We start from the raw sequence: 21,158 nt of genomic DNA on the forward strand, positions 1-21,158 counted from the left end.
TTTTGCCTGCTTAGAAACCATCTAAGTAGTTTTAAAACTTTTTCTTCACTTCCTGCCTTAAACTTTTTCAACTATTACCTTCTGCATTAGAGACAGTGGCTTTTAACAAGGGGTAAAATTAATTCCCATCTGTCATTTCCCAAGTACCATTTTTCTTAGGAAGTTTGATGATGTTTGACATTTTTACTGGTTTCTGTGTTAGTTTTTAAATTAACCCCTTATGATCATTAACAAAGGCCTGAAATTGTAGATGTGGATGATATAGAAGTGTGAAAGAAAACAAAATATATTGTATGTTTTTTAAAAGGAGTTCTAAAACTAATTTCTGTTGAAATTACAAAGGTGCTCTAGTCTTGTTTTGGTTTAAGGGCTACTTCAACAGAGTCAGTTTTCAGATTCCCACTGAAGAATATCTTTGTCACTTTCACAGTTCCCAACAAGCACTACACTGCTGGAATTTGAGATGCCAATCCCTACCAGTCAGGCACTGCCTCTTTTATACTGGCATTTAGTACGCACTGTCATTTTCCCACTAAAATTTTAAGTGGAGCAATGTACCTGAACACCAGTTATGTAGGAACCAAGGACGACAGACTACGAGCCAGATAGCATATCAGACAGCCACTGCCTTAGTGTAGATAACATGTCCTGACGCTGTGAAGTTCTTTGTGCGCCCAACCTGTGCCGAGAGCGGTGATAACTGCAGCCACCCCGCGTCACAACACCGAGCACCCTGTGTGCTGGGCGTCTGCGGAGCCGCTGGCATCACCGGGCCGCGTGTGTTCGGAACTGCAGGGCTGGCACAGGTCGATACACAGGTCGATACCTCGCAGTTGGGTAAAAAACAAACTTCAGGCAGAGCGTGCGAGCAGCGGTGCTGCCCACGAGGAGCGTTGTTTTCTCTGCAGTTGGAATTTGACGTTGTGATAAGCGTACAAACAGGAGCGAGTGCGCGAGCGGTGTGGATGCTGCCAGGGCTGGTGGATTTGGGCAGCCTGGAGGAGAGGATGGGGAAAACGTGTGAGAGCTTCCCGCCACGGAGGGAATGACCTGTGAGCCCACACCCACAGGGCAGAGCTTGTGGGTCACTGCACAGCAAGAGATGGGACAGCCAAACCACACACCAGGCTCAGGCCGGGAAAGGTTTCTTATCGCAGCAGTGATTCCATGCCGAGCTCTGGAGCAGGATATCGAGAAGAATCCGTCAGAGCAGAGCTGCATGGAGGCACCCTGGGGCACTTCTGGAGGCCCGGCTGGCTCCCCGCGGAGGAGCCGTGGTGCCCTGGCACAGGAGCGGGTGGAGAAGGGCCAGAGCCTGTGGAGGAGGAGGTGGGCTATGCTGGGAGAGAGGAAGGGGTATGGGGATGGTGGGGTTTGGGACACTTGATAGCTCCTGGGATGAACTTCACCCAAGCAGACCCATTTGTTTAATTTGTTAATTAACATCAGTTGGTCTGTTCAGCCTGGAGGAGGTGGACAGGAGACCTTATTGTGGTGTACAACTGTGGGTTTGGGAAGGGAAGTGAAAGGGCAGGCACTGATCTGCGGTGACAGTGACAGAACCCCAGGGGATGGCCTGAAGCTGTGTCGGGGGAGGTTCAGGATGGTTATTGGGAAAAGGTTCTTTGCTGGAAGGTGACTGTGCACTGGAACAGGCTGCCTAGAGAAGCGGTGACCATCGAGCCTGACAGAGCTCAAGAAGCATTTGGACAATGCTCCCAGACACGTGGTGGGATTCCTGGGGCTGTGCTGTGCCGGGCCAGGAGCCGCACTTCAATATCGCTGTGTGTCCCTCCCAACTCAGAACATCCCATGATTGTGTGACCTCCCAGAGGCCCGGGCGGGTGGCTGCCAGGAGCCCTCCCGGCCCAGCCGGGGCCGCGGCAGCGCGGCGCTGACTCAAGCGGGCGGCAGGCGGCGCCTTTAAATGTGCCGGGCCCGGCCGCTCCGCCTCAGGTGCCGCCGCCGCCACTCTGCCCGCCGCCTCCCCCGCGGTGCATCGCGCCTGCGCCGCCCGGCGCGCCCGCTCCGCTCCGCACAGCTTTGTCCGGGCCCGGCCGAGCGAGCGGCGGCTCCCGCGGAGCGACCCCGGCCCCGCGACCCCGGCCCCGCCAGCGCTCACAGCCGGGGGCGCGGGCGGCCCTTAAGGTGGATCGCGCTTAAGGTGGAGCGCTGCCGTGAGGCGGACCGGGCGTTAAGGTGGATCGCGCTTAAGGTGGACTCTCGGCGAAGCCGCGCCTGCCGGCGGGGGGGCCGGGGCTCGGCATGGGGAGCCCCGCCTGAAGCGGGGCCCGAGGAGCCGCGCCGGCCCGGCCCGAGGAGGAGATGGGGGAGGCCCGCTGCTGAGGAGCCAGCTTCGCCCCGGCCGCTGACAATGCCCGGCTCTCGGCCGCTTGGCAGGAAGAGGCAGCCCATGGACGAGGGCGAGGTGGGCAGCGCAGCCCGGCGCGGAGCTACCGGGGCCGGCGGGAGCGGGGCTGCTCCGGCTCCCGACCGCTCCGAGGGGGGCGGTGGCGGGGGGTACCCCCGTCGCGTTTGGATTGGGAGAGGTTTAATTTTCTTTAAAGGCAGCTCCTTCATCACCGCCATCCTCCTCCTCCTCGTCCCTTTGCAGCTCTGAAGCCGTCCCGGCCGCAGCCTCCCCGCCGGCCCCCGGGACCCCCCGGCGCAGCGCCATGGAGACGGTGGGAAAGTTTGAGTTCAGCAGGAAGGACCTGATCGGGCACGGAGCCTTCGCCGTCGTCTTCAAAGGCAGGCACAAAGAGGTGAGAATCCCTGCTTTTTATTTCCACCCTCCGCTCTTCTGCTTTTCATTTATTTATTTATTTCCTGCCCTGGGCCGAGCTGGGGGCAGCGCGCCCCGGTCGCCGCATCCCCGCCGCAAGCGGCGGCTGTTGCCAGCCTGGGCATCACCCCGGGCTTCTTGGGGTGTTTATTTCTTATTGTTCTCCTTGGAGTTTCTTCCAAGCAGACGTGTGTCCCGGCAGGAGCCGAGCAGGTGCTTCACCTTGGGGCTGGGAGGCCGTCAGCTGCCTGTGGGGTGCCCACAGAGCTACCCAAAACCTGTCCCCACCTCCAAAACAAGGGAGAAAAAAAATCCCTACACACTATCTGTGAAAGGAACTCTTTAGTTTGTTTGGGATTTTTTTGTGTGTGTGTCTGTGAAGCCTTCTCCTTCTCCACTTAATTTTTCCAGGAGGAGGAGAAATCTCTTACTGGTAAATAAAAGGAAATCAATCCGGCAGTGGATTTTCCATCATTAGTGCTTGGGATAAGCCACGGCTCCCACAGTGCATTTATTTCTAGTGATTAAATAAGAGGATAATCATTGTATGAAGTAGTAACAAAAACCTAAACCTTGGGCTTTTCTCCTTGGGCTGACAAGCATAATTCAGGAAAGGGCAAGTCTGAACAAGTAAGGAGGAGGCATTAGGATGTGAAGAGAGAGGCCTTTACCAGAGCTGCAAGACAGTTCTTTGGGTCGTATTTGTAATCTGTTAAGAGGCTGCTTATCCTAATGTGAATGAATGGTGAAATTTACATTTGTTTGTGTTATTTATATGCTGTTTCAGAAACCTGAGCTGGAAGTAGCTGTGAAATGTATTAACAAGAAGAACCTTGCAAAATCACAAACACTGCTGGGCAAAGAAATAAAAATTCTTAAGGTAAAGGCAGACTGACTTCTTTTCTTCAATCTTTATATGCCCTTTGTGGCTCCTAGCTTATGGTATTTTTATTTTTTTTTACTTTTTCTAGGAATTGAAACATGAAAACATTGTTGCCTTGTATGACTTCCAGGTAAATACATTCAATTATGTCAAAGCATTCTAAATTTGGGAAAAGTTGAATGGAGTTTGTGAAATTTCACTTTTTAACAAGTGTTTGTATTCTGATGTGTGCTTGGGGGTAAATGGAATAAATTAGCACCTATTTGGTCCTTGGATATCAATAAGTTAAGGAAAGATAAACACAGCAGATCATGTGTTAGTTGTTGGCTGGACCACACAACTCATGAGCAGTTGGGACTTGAGGTGGGAGCTCCTGCTCCAGGATGATACACTGAGAAAAGCAGTGTGGTGAATGTGCCTATGCTGGAAGCTTTTAAGTTCTCAAAATGGTAGAAATAAAATTAACAGTAGTTATTTTTTGGCATGCCCACTTCTTGATTTTCTTTCTCTGGTCTGGATACCCTCCCTGGGAAAATTTCTTTTTCCTAGGCCACGTAAAAATAGTGCAAGCATGACTTTGTAGCATATGATTGTCTTAGCTCCAGAGGATTTTAATTTGCATTTTTCTGTTGTCCTTGTGGTCGTCACTAAGTGTTAAAACTTCCAGCAGACATTTTTCCTTCAAAGTCAGCCCTGAACATCTAACCCAGAGGGGCTAAAACCGATCTGCTGCGAAACATAAGCCATTAATTTTTATTTTTTTTTCCCCTTGATTATTCCCTTAAATTTTGATAACGGGGCAAGTTTTCCTTGCCGTTCGCGAATGCTTTTTTTAAAAAAATAACCCGGCGGGATGCCAAGGCGCTCCGGGGCGAGTTCCCGCTGCGCGCCCGGCCCTGGCGCCCTTATCGGCCGCGTCCTGCCCCGCCGCTGCTATCACGCGTCCCGCAGGCCGCCGTGTTTGTTGACATTCCTCCTCCTCCTGCCGTGGATTGGCTCCGGTGCCTCCACGTCAGCCCCGGCGGTGAGTGCCAGCCCCGGCCGGCGGTGCCTGCTGGGGGATGTAGTCCGCCGGTGTCACCGGTGTCACCCTCTGGGACAGCCGCGGCTGGCTCCCTGCCGGAGCGGGGGCTCCGCAGGGCTGCCCTGCAGCGCGGTTAATGCCCGGCGTTGTTTTGGCGAGAGGGGATGCGAGGATGGCTGCTGGGAGCTCTCCTTGGATAGCTGTGCCCTGCTCCTGAGCCAGCCCTCCGAGCTGATCTGGCAGAGCAGCCTTTGGGGCTGATGGGCGCTGCAGGGTAGCTGGGGGAGCTGGCACAGCCCACTTGGACCACTAGATCTCATGGTCTGGGTGGGTTTTGTACCTTCCTAATTTGCTTAATAACTTTTCACTTGAGAGAGTGAGTGGCTGCTCCTGCACTTCTTAGTTTGCATTTGTATGAAGCGTTTATACTTACTGAGATCTTTCAAAACTTTTGTTAGATTCCCCTCCCTGCTTCAAGTTACTGCTGAGTAGGAAGCAGCTCAAACATTTTCTGCAAAAGGAGCAGTTTCATCGCTGTTACAATTATAGAAATGTGCTTTTCTCATTTTGTGATGAGCTTTGTCAAATTCTGTGTTTAGCAGTGTAGTCTGGTGAGATTTTAGCAAGGAGTTATGTAAGATACCACAAAACAGGAACTTAAGAATGGTCCAGGGCTCAAGGCATGCCCAGGTTTGTGCTTAGTTACCAGCTTTGTCATACAGTCCTTGTATGACCTGGGTAATTTGATTTCTCAGAGAAAATGAGATTATTTAGGGGGCACTGGGTGTGGACTCTCCTCTGGTGTGAGGTGATCTATTACCAGACAGTCTGTTGCAGTTACCCCACATATGTTGTGTGTTCAGTGTGTCTGAATGTTTGGCCTTGCTCTTGTGTCTGCTTAGGGGTTGTGTGAGAGTAAATTTTCTGCAAAGGTAAAAGTGCAGGTCTGTGGAAGGCTGGTTTCTGCCCATCTTTCCTTATTTTGTGGAAAAGACTACTACTTACATTGCTCTCCTGATACCAGACCAGGAGCTTCACTCATAGCTGCATATGTATTTATCCTCAAAAATACCATATTTGCAGTTAATTGAATCCTTACTTGCAAGCTTTCTAAAACAGAAGATGTTGTTTATTCTTGTATTACAACATAGAGCAAAAGGGAAAAAAATACTTCCTGTGAAACTTATTGTTGCCCTGTAGCTTTGTCTGTCATTGCATTTTGTGTCCTCCCTTCCTCTGCACTGCCTGTCAACAGTGACTCTGACTTTTACTCGTGTGTTTCTTGCACACAAGGAAATGGTTACCAAAACCACAGTGGCTGTAAGCGAGTGATTACACTCAATGATGCTTTCATTTGCATTTTCCTGGTTAAAAACTCATGTTAGTCAGACCTCTCACAACATGAGATTTTTGATGTAAGGCTAGATTTGCTGCAGACAAACACTTGCAATACTGACATTTAGTACTGACAAGCAGCTCTCACCCTGGCACCCTTAATTTATCCTTCAAATCCAGGAAAATGGCTGTGTTCCTTCTCATTTCACAGATCTTTTGTGATATTGGTTCATAAATAATGACAACATAAGAAACTTCCTAGGAATAAATTATCCTGATGAATGTTTAATCTGTGAAAGTGCAGTGACTGGAACTTTATGGATCCCCTTGCTGGAGTCCTTAGAACAGCATCAGTACATGAGAATGGCTCACAAAATGAAATATGCATATTCCCATTATTATGTGCTCTCATATTAATGAGAGGTAATGTTAAAAGTTTAGGAGCCTAATGCAAGAACCCCTGCTCAAAAAGAGGAAAAACCTTATTGTACCACATTTCTAAAAGTGCTGTCTATTTAGTGTCTGTATGGAGTTGTGGTGTGGGTTTTTCCTAGGCACAGGAGATGTTTGGCAGACAGTAAAAGCTGTATTTTACCATGTGTGGGGTGTATTAGTTGCTGCTGAGCACTACCTGACCCCTCAGCTGGCTTGCTGGGGTCCCCAGTCTGCAGCAAAGGGGAGCAGAGTGCTCCAGAGGGACATCTGGGTACCAGAAGTCCTTTGACGACAGCCAAATGAGCCCTTGTTCCTTAAGGTGAAAATTACTAACAGCAAATGGTGGTTCCTGCCAAAGGAGAACTTGGTATGGAAATAAAGTTTCTTGGAAAACTGATTTCCATGACTCTGACTGAGGATCATCTCAGCTCTTCATGCTCACTGACAGGGAAAGCTTAGCACATGTGGTCTGGTGTGTGGGGCTTGCTTTGGTTTCCTTTGTGTCTCAGGACATTAAATCTGTGAGCAGAGACCACTTGATTAGCTGAGGAGAGTGAATAGTAGGAAGGGAACCCTTGAGCTTGTCAGATCCTGGGAGCACTGTGCCAGAAAATTTCTTCCAGCACTAGGCAGAAGTTCCTACATATATAGCTAAGATCTTTGGGCAGTGGGAGATTCTGGGTGTCTTTCCCTCCCTGTTCTGTGGCAGCTGCCCCAGGTTGAATAGGTGTCAGGTGAGGATTTCATATGTGGCTGTGTTGGTGCTAGGGCAGAAAATCTGCTGAATCTGGACATGTCATGCTTTGGATATTAGAAAGCATTTTCCTGTGTGAAATAAGAAGGATTATTTTACTGACAGATTTTCCCTAGTTGTGTGCTGTGAGTTGAGCTTGCTTCTTAAAGCAGCCTAGCTATGCCTGTGCTTGAGTGGATATCAGGTGGTTTTTATGTTAGGTTTCTCCCCCAATTTCTGCACGGGTGGGATGGACTGGTTGCAGTAACACAGCTGTTAAAGTCACACAAGACACTGTGCTGTGATGTTTCTGGCTCAGCCTATGTTACCTGAGGGTCTGCTTTCTACAGTTTGGTAACAGGTTGGTTTATTATACTCACCAGTTTGGGATGAACTGAGACAAATGCTTTACTCAGTCACCTGGTACAGACTCACCAAAAATATTTCTGCAGTGATGACTGTATCACCTGGAGACAAAGAACACCGAGTCCTTGCAGTGCAGATTTTTCTTGTGCACATGGATTAAGGCATGGGTGGCAGAACAAATGCTTCTCAGGTTAGTGATCAGTCACCCTGGGCTGGTCTTGAGAGCCAGATAATGACAGCCTTGTGTTGCTACTGTGTAGAAAGCCCTTGTGATCAATAGAGCCGTGGCTGCTGGGCTGTGGTGTTGTGCAGTACTGGCTGCACCGTCACACTTTTTCTGACACAGAGCATTTAGATGCTGCTCTGCATCTTGTGTACATGCCTCCTGCTGTCCCCCAGGACCCCTGTGGACAGCAGTGTCCTTCTGTGTGCCCTCCAGCACCGCTCACCTCTGCTGCAGCACTGCACTGATGAGCGTGGTGCTGGGTGAATCAGTGCTGCTGCAGTGTCACCTCATGCCTGGTCACCTCTGGTGCCACCTCATGCAGGATCTTCTGTTCCTCAGGCACTGCTGTTTACATGCTCTGTCTCAGGAGACAGGGCTCCACTGAGGCACTTGGAATGACTAAAGAGGCACTCTGTGTCTGGGAGATTGCTCTCCTGAGGTCAGGCTGCCTGCTTAAACCCTGTTTTAATTCCATCCCCTAGCGAAGCTGGCAGGTTGCCTGGTGAGTGGGTGTAAAGTGCAGCTCTCTGAACTGCCAAGCAATCCTCTTTCTGTTCGTGCTGCAGACAAGAATGGGGTGTCTGCTGTCCTGCTCCGTCAGCATCCTCGCATCTGTTGAAGGGAATCACTCTTATTGAAGATTGAATCTGGCTTAATTTAGAGCTAGAAGAGGAAAGGATGAAAACGCAGCCACCCTCTGCCAGTTGTTTTGTACGGAAATGCTTGGGAATTTAGTGGACCAGAATGGCCATGTTTCTAGAGAGTTGAGAGTTCTGTAGTGTTGAACTTTGATTTGATGCTGGCTTTCCCAGCCAAGTATCCCACTGTGCAGGTCACAGAAACATCCAGCAAATGTTGACCACTAAATATAGACCTCAGTCATGGGCTTTTTTTAGAGGGAGTTGTCTTGCCACATTTCTGAAATTATGGTCACTGTTTTACTCATGCTGTGTGTAAAGCACACACCTGTGTTCCTCTCACATGATTAAGGTGTCATGGAAGAGCCGGCGACGTGGTGGTTAATGGTCTCCAAAGCTCCTGTGGAAGGTAGCATTACTCAGACTATAATGACAGATTAAGGAATGTTTCCCAGCAGTAATAGGAAACTGGAAGGCTGTTGTGTTCACAGTTTGATAGCAAAGCTCTGGTGGCTGCTGTTTGTGCTGCTGCTCTTGAAGCTCCACCAGTGTTTCCCTAATGAAAATTTCCACTGTGTAAATCCTTGTGATGACTGAACACGTTTGGAGTGAGCAAAGCAAGGAGGTGAAGATTTGGATGATGGATGGGAAGAAGTGTCTCCTAATCAGTGGCTGGGTGGCATTAAATACAGGTGGAAAACACTGTTTGAATTTATTTCAAATATTTATAGGCTCAATCCAAAGCCTAATTGAAAGATTTAGTTTTGTGACTAGACTGAACTTGCCACTAAACTGTGAAACTGCAATAAACCTGTGTGTCTCAAAAGCTCATCTTAGTGCTCAGTCTTGTATGGAGAATTGAGGGCAGAATTCACTTTGGTGTGTCCTCTCTTCTCCTCTTGCCTTCCCACACCACCTGTTGATACCAACTGAAAAGCTTTGCACACACCAGCAAACAGAGGGTTGGTGCTGGTGGTAGGAATCCAAGCTGGATGGCTCTGTTTGCTTTGGAAAAACACCCAGAGAAGCGGATGTGGGTCTTCCATGAGGCAAACTGCCTCCATCCCAGAAGCGAGATCCAGTGGGAATGAGAAGCTAAGCACAGGGGAGGTCAGCAAGGAGAGGTTATTGGTTTGATTTTGTTTTCAGAATAAGTATACATGGTTTTGCTTGATGTTTTTTGTTGTCTGGCTGGTGGGTTTTTTTCTCCTGCTGTTACTTATGTTCATGTAGCAGTAGCAAATGACACATTTGGTGGGAAATGAACATGAATTATGTGATCTTCCAAGGCAGTGTTTCTCAGGTGCAGACCTAAACATGCTTTGATTAAAAGAAAGCATCTTAATTGTCTTCAGATGTTAGGTTTCCTGTCTGAGAAATGTAATAACAAATGCTCACAGCAGAATGCAGGGACGAGCCCTGCCCATAGATAGCTTTGGAACCTCTGCTGTGCTTATTGTACAGCAAAGAGGCCCTTTAATTGTGCATTGTCTCCTGCTTTATAATGTGCAGACCTTTAATACTACCATAAACATAGAGATGCTGTCAAAATGCAAAGTGAGGATCTCAGAGCTGCATCTGTTTACTAAGCAAGGTTGTTTCAAGGGGGGCCGATAGAAATGAATCAAATTGTGCATCACTGGTTGCTTAGGGCAATAATGTTCAGTCTGGCTGCAGGAGCACCTGGCTTGTCTCCTAGCATCAGAATAACAGGAGGAATTAGGTCAGCTGAGCTGGCATAGTAGGGATCAACCAGACTGTGTTTCCAGTGGGGGGGAATGAAAGATGCATAATTTTAAGTCATTAGAGATCCCATTTAGCAAAGCATCTTAAAAACCTCCAGGAAGGGGGAGACTCCCAGCCAGCTCTGAGTGCATTGGTGGCCGGGGTGTGAGAGCTGCTGGGACCCCAGGGACCACAGGCAGGGCTGGGAGGCAGCCCAGGGGCTGTGGGGTGGCTCTGTGTGTTCCCTTGGGTGCTGTGTCACCTCACCCTGCACACACCCTCTTCATTTGCATTCGATGCTCTTTTCATTCGGTCGGCAATCATAGCCAGCATACTAAATATGTTTAAAAGTGCTCATTTCTCTGTTGTTTAAATAGTGCAGATTTGATCTCCTGTTTCTCTGGCTTCCAGTAACTGGATTTTTTTCCCTTCTTAAATTAAGGCTGTTCTTATTTGAAAGAAAACTCATGCTCTTTATACCCCTTTGTTTCCACACCTTTATGGTAACAAGTGTGCTTGTTTTCTTAAATCTGGTGAATGAAGTATGAAATAAATGGATGGAAAAGAGACTTGCAAAGGGCAGTCACTCATGCAGCTGCCTTAGAAAACCCTGGGAGATCAGACCTCTAATTTTCAGAGTTGCTTAAAAAAAAATCCCAACAAACACACCAGGAAAACCCAAACCACAACAACTCTTGCAGAGTATCAGATTGTGTTTGGTATATACCATTAAAAAACAAGCAATTACCAACTTTATCAGTGGGACTACGTTAATCAAACTAAAATCAAACCTTGGGACTGAGTTACTTTGCTTGTATTTGCACATATCTCAATAAATTAAGGTGTCTAAATGAGTGTGATTAAAACTGAAATATCCACCTCAACCCTTAGCTCTCCCCCCACTACCCCTTCTCATTGGGCAGGCTCATAAAACGCAGCTCTAAGGTATGCAAGGATTTAATTCCAGTACATGTGACTGAGCTTAAAGTAATGGGGAATTCAACCTTAAATGTTCAGTTTATGGTATGGCTGTGATACAGAAAGGAGATGAGGAATAAATACAGAAAAGCAAATCGGATCTTGGCTATTTTTGTCATTGTTTTTAGAATTCTGACGTTTCCTCTCTTGATAGCATTAACATAATGCATTGCCATTTGCACAGGAGCTTGCTTTTGTTTGGAAAAGCTTCTAGATATTATTCTACCTGTTGGCAGAGGGGTAACTACTTCCACCCCATGTCAGAAAGTCCAGTATTTTCAGGATTCTGCTGCTCTGTTTTTGCCTACATTCTCTTATCCCTGCTGCAGCCTGCATTCAGTGGTCTTTGGGCAGTGCATGGCTGGGGGGTCCCAGATGCCATAGGAGCTGCAGGGTTAGCCCCAGAGCAACGTGACTGCTGTAAGAAGGGATTGCTTCTCAGTGCTCCAGCAGCACAGGACTTAACTTGCTCTGATGTGCACGTTCTTGGTCTTGCCTGGAAGCTCTGTGACCTGTGAAACCCAGCACTTTGTTTCTGTACCCCGTTAGGACCTGAATCCCATGCTTTGGTTTCTGTGGCTGGGCTCAGTGGTGGCTCCAGCTGTGACTTGCTGTAGTGTGCTGCCCTGCAGAAGCCCCACAGAAGGAGAGTCAGGTTTTTCTGTCTGAGCTCTCTGCAAGTGTGGGTCTCAGTGCTTTGTCTGAGTCCAGCAGTGAATTTGTGAAGCCCAGCAGCGGGGCTGTTGCTGCCTGGGGGACAGGTGGGGCCGGGCTGAAGGAACCTCTTGGAAGCTCATGTCCAGTGGAAGGGATGGTGACGTTTCTTCAGGTCACTTGAAGGCTGAGCTGCCCAACCAGCAGTGATCCCGTCGGGCTGTGGTGGTATGAGCTGCCTGGGAAAGAGCAGCTCCACGGACATGACGTCCTGTTTGTTTTCTAATGTCATGCAAGCAGACTTTAGAACTGTTGCCAGGGGGATGGGAAATAGTCTCCCTCCCTTCCTGAAGCCTGTGTAGTACCAGAGAATGGTTTTCCTGCTGTTTTTAATCTGCCCTGAAGTACAACCTGTCCTGAAACAGCTCATCTGTTTTACAGTGTAGAGTACACTAGTGCCTGGAGTGGGGCAATGGGCAGTGCTGACCCTTGGCATCACTGTTCTTCCAGTTCTACAAAAATCTGCCTGCTGCAAGGCCACCCACCAACCATTTTTGTACTGCAGGGCCTCCTTTCTGCTTGCTCCATGTCCTAGGTCAGAAGGAAGCAGAATGCAGTCGATGGCCAACTGTGGGCCAATTGTGGACAGAAGTTTGTGCGCCTTGCCAGGTTTTGTTTCTGATGCTTACTCCATGGGATCTACGTTAAGAAATTAGAAGCCCTCATTATTTTAGAAAGTCACAGAGCTGCTGACTCTGGAAATAACACTTTCCAGCCAGTAGCAGTAGGTTTTACCTTTCTTCGTCTGAGTTAATTGTCTCCTGAATTGGAAGCCTGCTCAAAATGTTCTTATTGATGATGTTCCTTATTGATGATGTTCAGGATGAGTGAGGAGGATAACCAGGGCTAGAGGATAGAAACACAAGAGGCTCTGTTTTTCTTTTCACTTGGGGTCCAAAGGCATGTGAATATCTTCTGGCTATTTGCTGTAGATCAGTTTTCCAAAGGATGAGCAGTGATATGTTCTCCCACACTTCTGATTGATGTTGCTATTGTCCCTTATCTTGCTTCCGTTCCAATAGATGCATCGGAAGATAATCCTTGCATATCATGACAGTTTTCCTTTCCCTTTTCAGAGCCTGCTCAAGCCAAGCTGTGAGCCACAGTGAAACAGTACTAAGAGATTTTACTTTTTGGAAAGTTGTTTTTCTCTCTTTAGAACAGCAGGTTTGTTTTTCCCAAAGAGCCCCTGCCTGAGCTAGGGATTTTCCAGGTGCCATTGGCTTAAGAATTGCCTTCCTTAAAGCAAAGTTGTGTTTGTTTGGACTGTATTTGTGACTCCAGTGCCACTGTCAGAAAGCAATGGCTGAAGACCACAGGTCAGAAAGGTACTGGCTCCATGAGATCCTGGTGGCAAAACAGGAGGATGTGATACACAGTGGTTCTACTGCAGTGAGAAGGGGAAGTAACAAAAAAGAAATGGAAAAGCTTAGCTTTCAGTTGGTGTTGAGTTATCTTCCACTGTCAGACCCTCAGCTTTGTGTTATGCTTCTGTTGTGTTGGTGCAGTTGGTGAAGTCCTGGCCCTGGTTGGAGAGATCCATGTGCAGCAAAATTATCTTTGCTTGCCAGCATCTCTGGGTGCTGTTGGAGAGGTGGTGTTGAGCAGCTCATGGAGATATCTCCTGGGAGGCACAGACCCTCTGCCATCACAGGGATGCCAGCAAACACCCAGGAGAGTGGTAAAACTACTCTTGAGACTTGAGTGCTTATGGCTCCTCTACTGTAGGCAGCAGGAGCCTTTTCAGCCCCACAGTGCTCAGCACACGGGTGTAACCTTCATCTTCAGCGTTCTTCCTGCATCACAGTTTCCCCAGAAAAGAGGCCTTGTGTGAGGTGGAAGTCATTCTTTGCTGGTTTTTCCCCAGAATCTACTACAGCACTGGTCTCACACAGACTGGTGAGAACACTGCACCTGCTGAGAGAATTTGGAATGTTGTGTAATCAGATTTCCACTTTTTGCTGTTCCTGAGCACCTTTCTAAACTTTGGTGGCAGGCTGAGTTCAGGAGTAGAGTGCAGAGGAGGATTTTTCTAAGGAAAATTCCTCTCTGAGACTTTTTAAGCTGTGGTAGGAGGATGACTAACTGTGGGTACACCCAGACATTTCCCTTTGGACACACCTAAACACACTCTTTCCAAGAAGAGGATCATGCCACCTTCCAGTATGGGTGGAGAGAAAATTTAAAGGGAGACAGGACTGTTGGGTCTTAATGTCCATAACACCATGTCTCCTGGTGTCACAGTGAGGAATTGTAACAGAGCACAGTCTTGGGGTGATTTATGGTGTATTGCTAAATGAGGTTTCTTCATTTCTTTGTCCTCCATCAGCAGATGTGTGTTATTTGTAGACAGCAGAGGCTGTTGCCTATTTTTACACTCAATTAAATTGTAACTTCATCACTGGGGCCTCTGTTGCAAGAACAAGCCAGGCAATGATCCAGACTGATTAATTATCAGCTTAATGCTTTTGGCAGAGGCATTTTGTTGCTATTGTGGGGCATGGTCAGGGTACTGCTGCCCTTTGTGATGACAGGAAAAGTTAGGGGTTGTGTCTGCTGCTCTCTTCATTGAGCTTGTTTAATGACAGGATTAGGCTTGGCTGTACAGACTGGCACATGTGAATAAGAGGTCCAGAGGAAATTATCTGTAACACTTCTTGAAAATAAGCCTCTGCAAAAATACAGCAAACTGTAATGCTTTTCTTGATGTGGAAATGAGTGGGTTGGGCATTTTGCTTTGGTTTTCAGAGAAACTGGTAGCTTGCAAAATTTGGCTTGCAGTATTTTTTTTCCTTGTTTTGTTAATGAAAAAATCATAAATATAGTGAAAGGATAAAAATGGACAAGAAGTAGTTTCTGCTGCTGAATCAGCTTGAGAGAAATCCATCAGCCTGTTTGAGAAACCAGAAGTCTCTTTAGACAGCTGAGTCTATTTTAACTACAGTAAGCTCTACTGGCTTTTTCCAAACACTTGTTTGTTTCTGGGACCCTTCTTGAAATAAGTGTTTCGTTTTGTTGGCAAAATTTTACAGATCTTTCTTGTAAGTGGGTCTTGAAATGCTGAAGCTTCACGTGTGTAAGTTTGTTATCCTTGCTACAGGCAACTGTGATCTGAAAATACCCTTGCTAGATGTTCTGGCCAGTTCTGCCCGGTGAGGTTGGATTTTCAGAGGCTGCTGTTGCCAGTGATGATTGAGGGAGCCACTGACTTCTCTCCTCAAAGCCTTTCAGGCATTGCCCTCTTATCACACCAACACAGAGTGAAGAGATAAAACCATGAACCACTAAGGTCATGTTGTTGTTGGGAAAGTGAAGCAGAGCATCTCCCTTGCCTGTGCAGGTCCTTGTTTAACTCTGGTCACTGCACACACTGGCTGCCAAAAATCAATTACTTCCTTGGTGATGTTTGTTTGCAGAGTCTTTAAATAATGGAGAGTGGAAAAACAACCAAACTGCAGAGTGTACATTAGCTGTTGGCTAATAAGTTATTACAAATATCTTCTGGGTTTGGTTTGTGTAAGCTCTGGTTCCTCTTCATTTCCTATATAGGTAATAATACACTGAGCTTCCCAAACCCTGCTGGCACTATACATATTAAAGTGCAGTGTTACTGAGCTGCAGTGATCACAGCACATTTAGCCTAGAAGTGTCTATGAAACCTGTTTTTGTGGCAGTGATCAACTTCGTCAGGGCTGCAAAAACCACTTCAGACACTTCCTGTGTGCCCAGCAGTTGCCCTGCAGTAAGTTCCCCGAGCAGCTGCATTGCCCTTCTGGTGTATTTCTTATCTTCTGGTACATCTGGGGCTGGAGTTCCTGTAGAAGTGAAAGTCCTGGGTGTCTTTTATCAACCTTGGCTGTCTGCTCTTCTTGCTTAGGACAGCAGGAGCTGGTGGGCTTTGAATGCTCCTGAGAATTCTCCCTCAGTGCTTTATCATGTGCAAAGCTTGTGATGATGCTTGGGGTTTTCTTCCTGCAGTGCTTCCCTGGGCTGGTGCTTTTAGCCACAGACTGGTTTCCCACTTCATCCAATGTGTGTGTATGAAATTGGATGACTTAATGTGTTTTGCTTTCAAATGCAGAGGTTGAAAAACAAAACCTGTTGAAAGAAGTGTTTGTCATGCAGGGAAGTGCAACAAACACTTTCTTGAAGTATCACAGAAAATTGCTTTTTCAACAAACAAGGAGACTTCTAGAACCTCAGCAGAGCTTGACAGAGAGAACAGCTGTAAGAATGGAGGGTGGCCCTGGGCTCTGGTGGATGCTTGAGCCCCTCCAGGGAAGGTGGCCAGTTCTTCTGCAGCTGTGGCTGAGTCTCTCAAATCAGATAATTCATCTTCCTCCTCTCTCCCTCTCTTCCTCCAACCAGTCTTCAGAAAACATCTAAAACCCCAGATTTCACATGGTGAGGTTGAAAGGATAGAAGAGAAAGCAAGAGGTGCTGAGAACTCCAGGCATTGACAAAAGCAGGGAATTTGGTACAGCTTGATGGGAGGCAGAGTTCTGTGGACAGACCAGGGTGAAAGGGATGAGAGCAGACAGTGGAGACTGCTTGGAAATTAAACAGCTGCTAGGGTGGATGCTGGGGTTTTGAAATGGTTTGGGTCAGAAGAGGAATCAGGTGCACAGTTATCTAAACAGCCTGTAGTAAATCATGCTGCCCTGGAAATGGAATCTCATGCTCTGCCTCTGCTTTCAGGACTTCTCCACTCACCCAGACAGTTGCTGTCTGTGAGTGTCCCCAGCTGGGTCTTGCGTGACTTCTAGCTTACAGATTTTTATCTAGTAGGTCTACTTCTGTCTGACTTCTGTTTCAACAGCAGAATTTAGTCATTTGACCTCCTGGGTCTACCAAATATTGAAATATTTGGCTTTTTTCATGTCTGTTCTTTGGCAGTGGTTTGATGGCTCTGCTAGACACGTGCCAGGTGGCCACTGGTGTCACCATGTGCTGCACAGCCACCAAAGTTCCTGTTGTGGCTCTGTGGTGCTGTATTTTTGTGGGACACATCTCTGCACTCTCCTGTGCTTGTACCATGGATAAATGCATGCTTCCCCGGGGCTGGGGAGAGGTCAGCCAGGGCAGGAGGTGAACTCCCAGGATGGTTAAGAGCATCACAGGGCAGCACCTGTAGTGAACTTAGGAAGATGAGGATTTGTTCTGGACTTTGCTGGTGTTGACCCCTGTTACAATCCAGAAAGCTTTAACCACCTGCTAAAGGCACTGTTAAGGCATGTAGAAAATACGGTTGGCATTTTTTGTCTGAGATCTTTCCTTTTTGCTCTCTAATGGAAGGTGTCACTTGGGCACTTTTCAGCTATGGGATTGAATTACAGGTCCCAAAGTTGTGCTGCTCTTATCTTTCTGTTCAGCCTAGTCCTGCTCATGTGGGCACAGCTGCTATAAAGGGCCAAGTTAAATGTGGAAATGATTAAGGCTCTAAGATAGCAGTGTGCCAGCATCTGTGTTGCATGCCACTGTTAATCCCTGGAGCCCGAAAGGACATGGAGACCCAAGGCACAATACAGGAGATCAGCTTGGTTAAACAGATGCACTCTCACAAACCAATAATATGCTTAAATACCTGGCATTTTCAAAGCAAGCAGTCTTCCAGGAATTAACCTATAATGTTTTCACCCTTTCTTCAGTCTGACTCATAGCAGAGAACAGATTATCTGTTTAAAAGGTAATACAGCCATTAAATGTCTGAAATATTTCAGTGCATAAATCTCTTAATTTTCCATTTTCTATTTCCCCAGGAACTGGCAAACTCTGTCTACTTGGTTATGGAGGTGAGTGTCTTTTTTTTAAACCTCCTTTCCCTCCCTCTTTCTCTTTATGAATTTTTTAAAGCCATTTTAAGCAGATGATCATGTTTCACAAGCGGTGCTTCCTGCTGGCAGTCTCACCTATGAGGTTTTGTTGAACTAATCTGCAGCTCAGGCCTTGGAGAGTGTGGGTGCAGAGAGCAGCAAGGGGATTTTTCATCTTGCTGCTCTCAGAAGGTTGTGCAGGCACTGAGCCTCAGGGGTCAGGTGGGTGCCATGGGGGAGTGTGTGCTCAGGCATCCACCAGAGAGAATGTTCTGGACACAGATTACCTGCAGAGCCTCTGAATGTTTCCCTTGCTCTGCAGTTCTCACATGGAGGTCTTGTTGACTTTTCCTAATGGTGTGGAACATTGATGTGAGGAGTTTCAGTTTTCAGCTGTGTCCACTCCCAGGCTTTTCTCAGACAGCTTTCTGCTGGTGTCTCCAGTGGTGACCCCTCTGCTTTGTTCTGCTTTTACCTTTCTCTCTGATGTGCTTGAGCATGGATGTGCACAAGAGCTGGTTGGTGCTGGTGGATCATCATGCAGCATAACGTTTGGGGGAAATAGGACAGGAGAGGAACCCAAAGAATGGGCTTTTCCCTGCCAACTTCTGAATATATATTTTGACATGTGTGATTATTTATGTTTAAATGCTGTGATTAGCCTGCCATCCTACTGAAGTTTACTGTTTTTCTTGTGAATCTTTGATTTGCCCTGTATTAACTGAGCTTTCTGCTCTCTTTGCAGTACTGTAATGGTGGTGACCTGGCAGACTACCTTCACAGTAAGTACAGCAGTATGGAGAATACCCTCTGGGAGGGTCACCCTTCATAATCATTGGAAAACTGAGAAGCCATGACAATAAAAGCTGGTCTTATAGTCCTTTCTATGTAGGTCAGTAGTGACTGTTGTCAGTAGTTATATATTTTTGTTACAATGGCCTTATAGGTTCAACATATTCCAACACTGTTAGGGACACAGTTTGTCTTTCCTGGTGACTGGAAAACAACTATTTATACTGAAGCCTTGCAGTTCTGTAGTGTTGGGTTAAAATAAGATCCCAAGAGTATATTCTCTAAGTTACCCCTAAGGTGTCCCCACATCTAGGGCAGGACATCTTTTCTGTTTCAGCATATTGAGGTTGGCTGTGGTGTAGCCAGTAGTGCTGTGAGGGTGACAAAACCCACTAATTTTGGGGACTTCTGGAGAGTACAGCACAAGTATCTGGGACCCGTGGTGCCTCGAAGAACCTTTTGGTGAGACTCAGGGGTGTCTTTCAAGCCCAATGCTTTGCAGGTCAGCCAGCTGTATTGCTGGGACTCAGGCAACCCCTCAAGGTATTTTTCAGTGCAGCACAGGTACAGGACCCTGGTCTTTCTGAAAATCACTTTGCACCTCAGTACCTAGAACAGGTAGGAGGATAAAATGTTGAACAATATACTTGGCTGCACTCAGACACAGCCTCTTTTTTTTTTTCTTTTTTTTTTTTTCCTGTGGTTTTTTTCCTTAAAGTAGCTTTCTAGTTGTTTTGCATGTCAACTAGAAGATTACTAAATGTGAAGAGACAACTTTAATCTCATTTCATGTGTGGCTCTGGGTCATGGTTAAACAAAGTTTGTTCACATTGTTCAAATTAAAAGCTAGTCAGCTGGATAATACTTCAGGCTCCTTATTGAGGTATGTGATGCCTGGAAATGGCAAAAATTGAAGGATTAAAAGATAAATTTACATTTGCCTTACAGCTAGTGTTGGTATCCCTAGAATAATAATATGGGGCTTGATGCTAGCATGCCACACTCTTCCTACAGGGTAATGAATTATATTTGTGGACTTGAATTTTCAGAAATGGTTTAGTACTTGAAAGAAAAACAATATTCTGTCTTTCATGTGTTTTGTTTGTTTAAAGTGTGGGTGAGATGAAGTAACAGTCATTTGTTTTTTAAAATCCAGGTTTAATGTGCTTTGCCTTAGATATGTTTTGCATCTGTTGGGTATTGCTTGCTCTAAAAGGAGCATCTGTAGTGGGGGCAGAATGTTCTTATGGACACCAGTGGAGGATGCCTTTGTATTTGGTGCCTTCTTGTTCTTTCTGATTGCAAATGCAAACTTTATAAATCAAATGCTTTTAAAAAATAGGGAAATTTCAGTTTTACCTGTGCATAGGCTTTGAAAGCTAAATTTTTTAGCTTTCATGCAATGAAGTGAACCTTGATCTTAAAGCACTGGGCTATGCACTCTCATTGGCAGACCTGTAATCAAGAAATTATAGAAACAAATGACAGAAAGAAGAATTTATAGAAAATCTTCTGATCTGTACTACTACTTCTGTGTGTACATTGTTGTCACTCCTCCTGCCCCCCAAAAAAAACCCTGAAGAAAAAAGTGAAGCATGCAATTAGGCTGTTAATACAGCTCACTTCCTGGTCTATTGATTGAAATTACTCAGGAAGTTGGAGGCTAGTTTGAGAAAGTGACAATGAATTGTATTTTCCAAATAAAATTCAGATTTACCCCACTTTGGTGTGTTTGAGTGCAAGACTTGATCCTTCTTTGCCTGAGTTCATGTGAGAAAGTTAACCTTTAGCTCTCTTTTCACCAATAAAATATTTTATTGTGGCAACTGTAAAGATTGTTGTGACTGGGAAGTTGGTGCTTAGTTTTCTTTTAACTCTTAACACTTGTGTGCTGGTTGCCAGTGAAGAGAAGCAAGCAGGCACCAATTTCCAGAGGGAGGAGCCAGTAAGGGACTGCAGAAAGAAGGTTTAGTTACTCCCATCACTGCCAGATCCCAGAGCCTAGATAAATGTCAGCTTTCTTCATCCCACCACATGCTCCTGTGGGGAATCTCCTCTTCCAGCTTCTGCAGGCACTCAGGGTGCTTTTGACAGGAGTGATTTTTCCCTGAAAACTCATCTTGGAAAGTTTAGATTTCTTCAGTATTTGACTGGTACTTGGGAGGCTCATCTCTATTGAGTGGTTATTGTGCTGCTTCAGTTATTTTGGTAATTGTGTGATGGTGTTTAATTGCAACATCTACTTTCCCACTGGCTCCTCAGACAATTGTGCTGGTAGTTCCTGTAACACTTAAGCAGCACATGCAAATCCCCTGGTTCTCATTGAAAGAGTTGCTTGTAAGCTTCCAGATCCATTCTGCCCTCTAATTACAGGCATTAGGCAATCTGGTAATTCCATGTTGAATCTAAAGGCACTCTAATTCTCCTTGTCTTCATGACTGGAGGACGTGCATGGGTGCACGATGCCGTGCGGTGTGCGTGTCCGCCTGGGTTATGGTGTTGGGCAGCCCCATCCATCTCTGGTACAGCCCAAGGCTCTGTGTGCTGGTGGTGTCCTTGAGTGGTACAATGCAGTTTCCCTTCTGGGAGATCTCCAGATGTTGCTTTCACTGGAGGCCATCATGTATTGAGCTGAGAGTGGTAGGTCTCTGCTGTGCGTGGTGGAGCTGTGGGAGGTGTCCCAGCAGTGACCAGCTTCTGTACAGGAATAA

At 46.6% G+C, this 21,158-nt stretch overlaps 1 protein-coding gene across 4 annotated transcripts in view; it reads left to right on the forward strand.

Moving 5' to 3' along the window:
* Positions 1-1,897: 1,897 nt before the first annotated feature.
* The window catches only part of ULK1 (unc-51 like autophagy activating kinase 1), a 75,890-nt gene continuing 56,629 nt past the window's right edge, over positions 1,898-21,158 (forward strand). Inside the window, exons 1-6 of one of the 4 annotated variants that reach the window (XM_041410424.1) lie at positions 1,898-2,428; positions 2,568-2,765; positions 3,573-3,665; positions 3,757-3,798; positions 17,602-17,634; positions 18,401-18,437. In XM_041410424.1, coding sequence (XP_041266358.1) covers positions 1,928-2,428; positions 2,568-2,765; positions 3,573-3,665; positions 3,757-3,798; positions 17,602-17,634; positions 18,401-18,437 — 904 coding nt within the window. In that variant the 5' untranslated portion in view covers positions 1,898-1,927. The remainder of the gene's footprint in view (positions 2,429-2,567; positions 2,766-3,572; positions 3,666-3,756; positions 3,799-17,601; positions 17,635-18,400; positions 18,438-21,158) is intronic. The other 3 variants (XM_041410425.1, XM_041410423.1, XM_041410426.1) reach the window with 3 other exon arrangements.

The sequence above is a fragment of the Onychostruthus taczanowskii genome, unplaced genomic scaffold (assembly GCF_017590055.1).
Source record: "Onychostruthus taczanowskii isolate IOZ18803 unplaced genomic scaffold, ASM1759005v1 scaffold32, whole genome shotgun sequence".
Lineage (NCBI taxonomy): Eukaryota > Metazoa > Chordata > Aves > Passeriformes > Passeridae > Onychostruthus > Onychostruthus taczanowskii.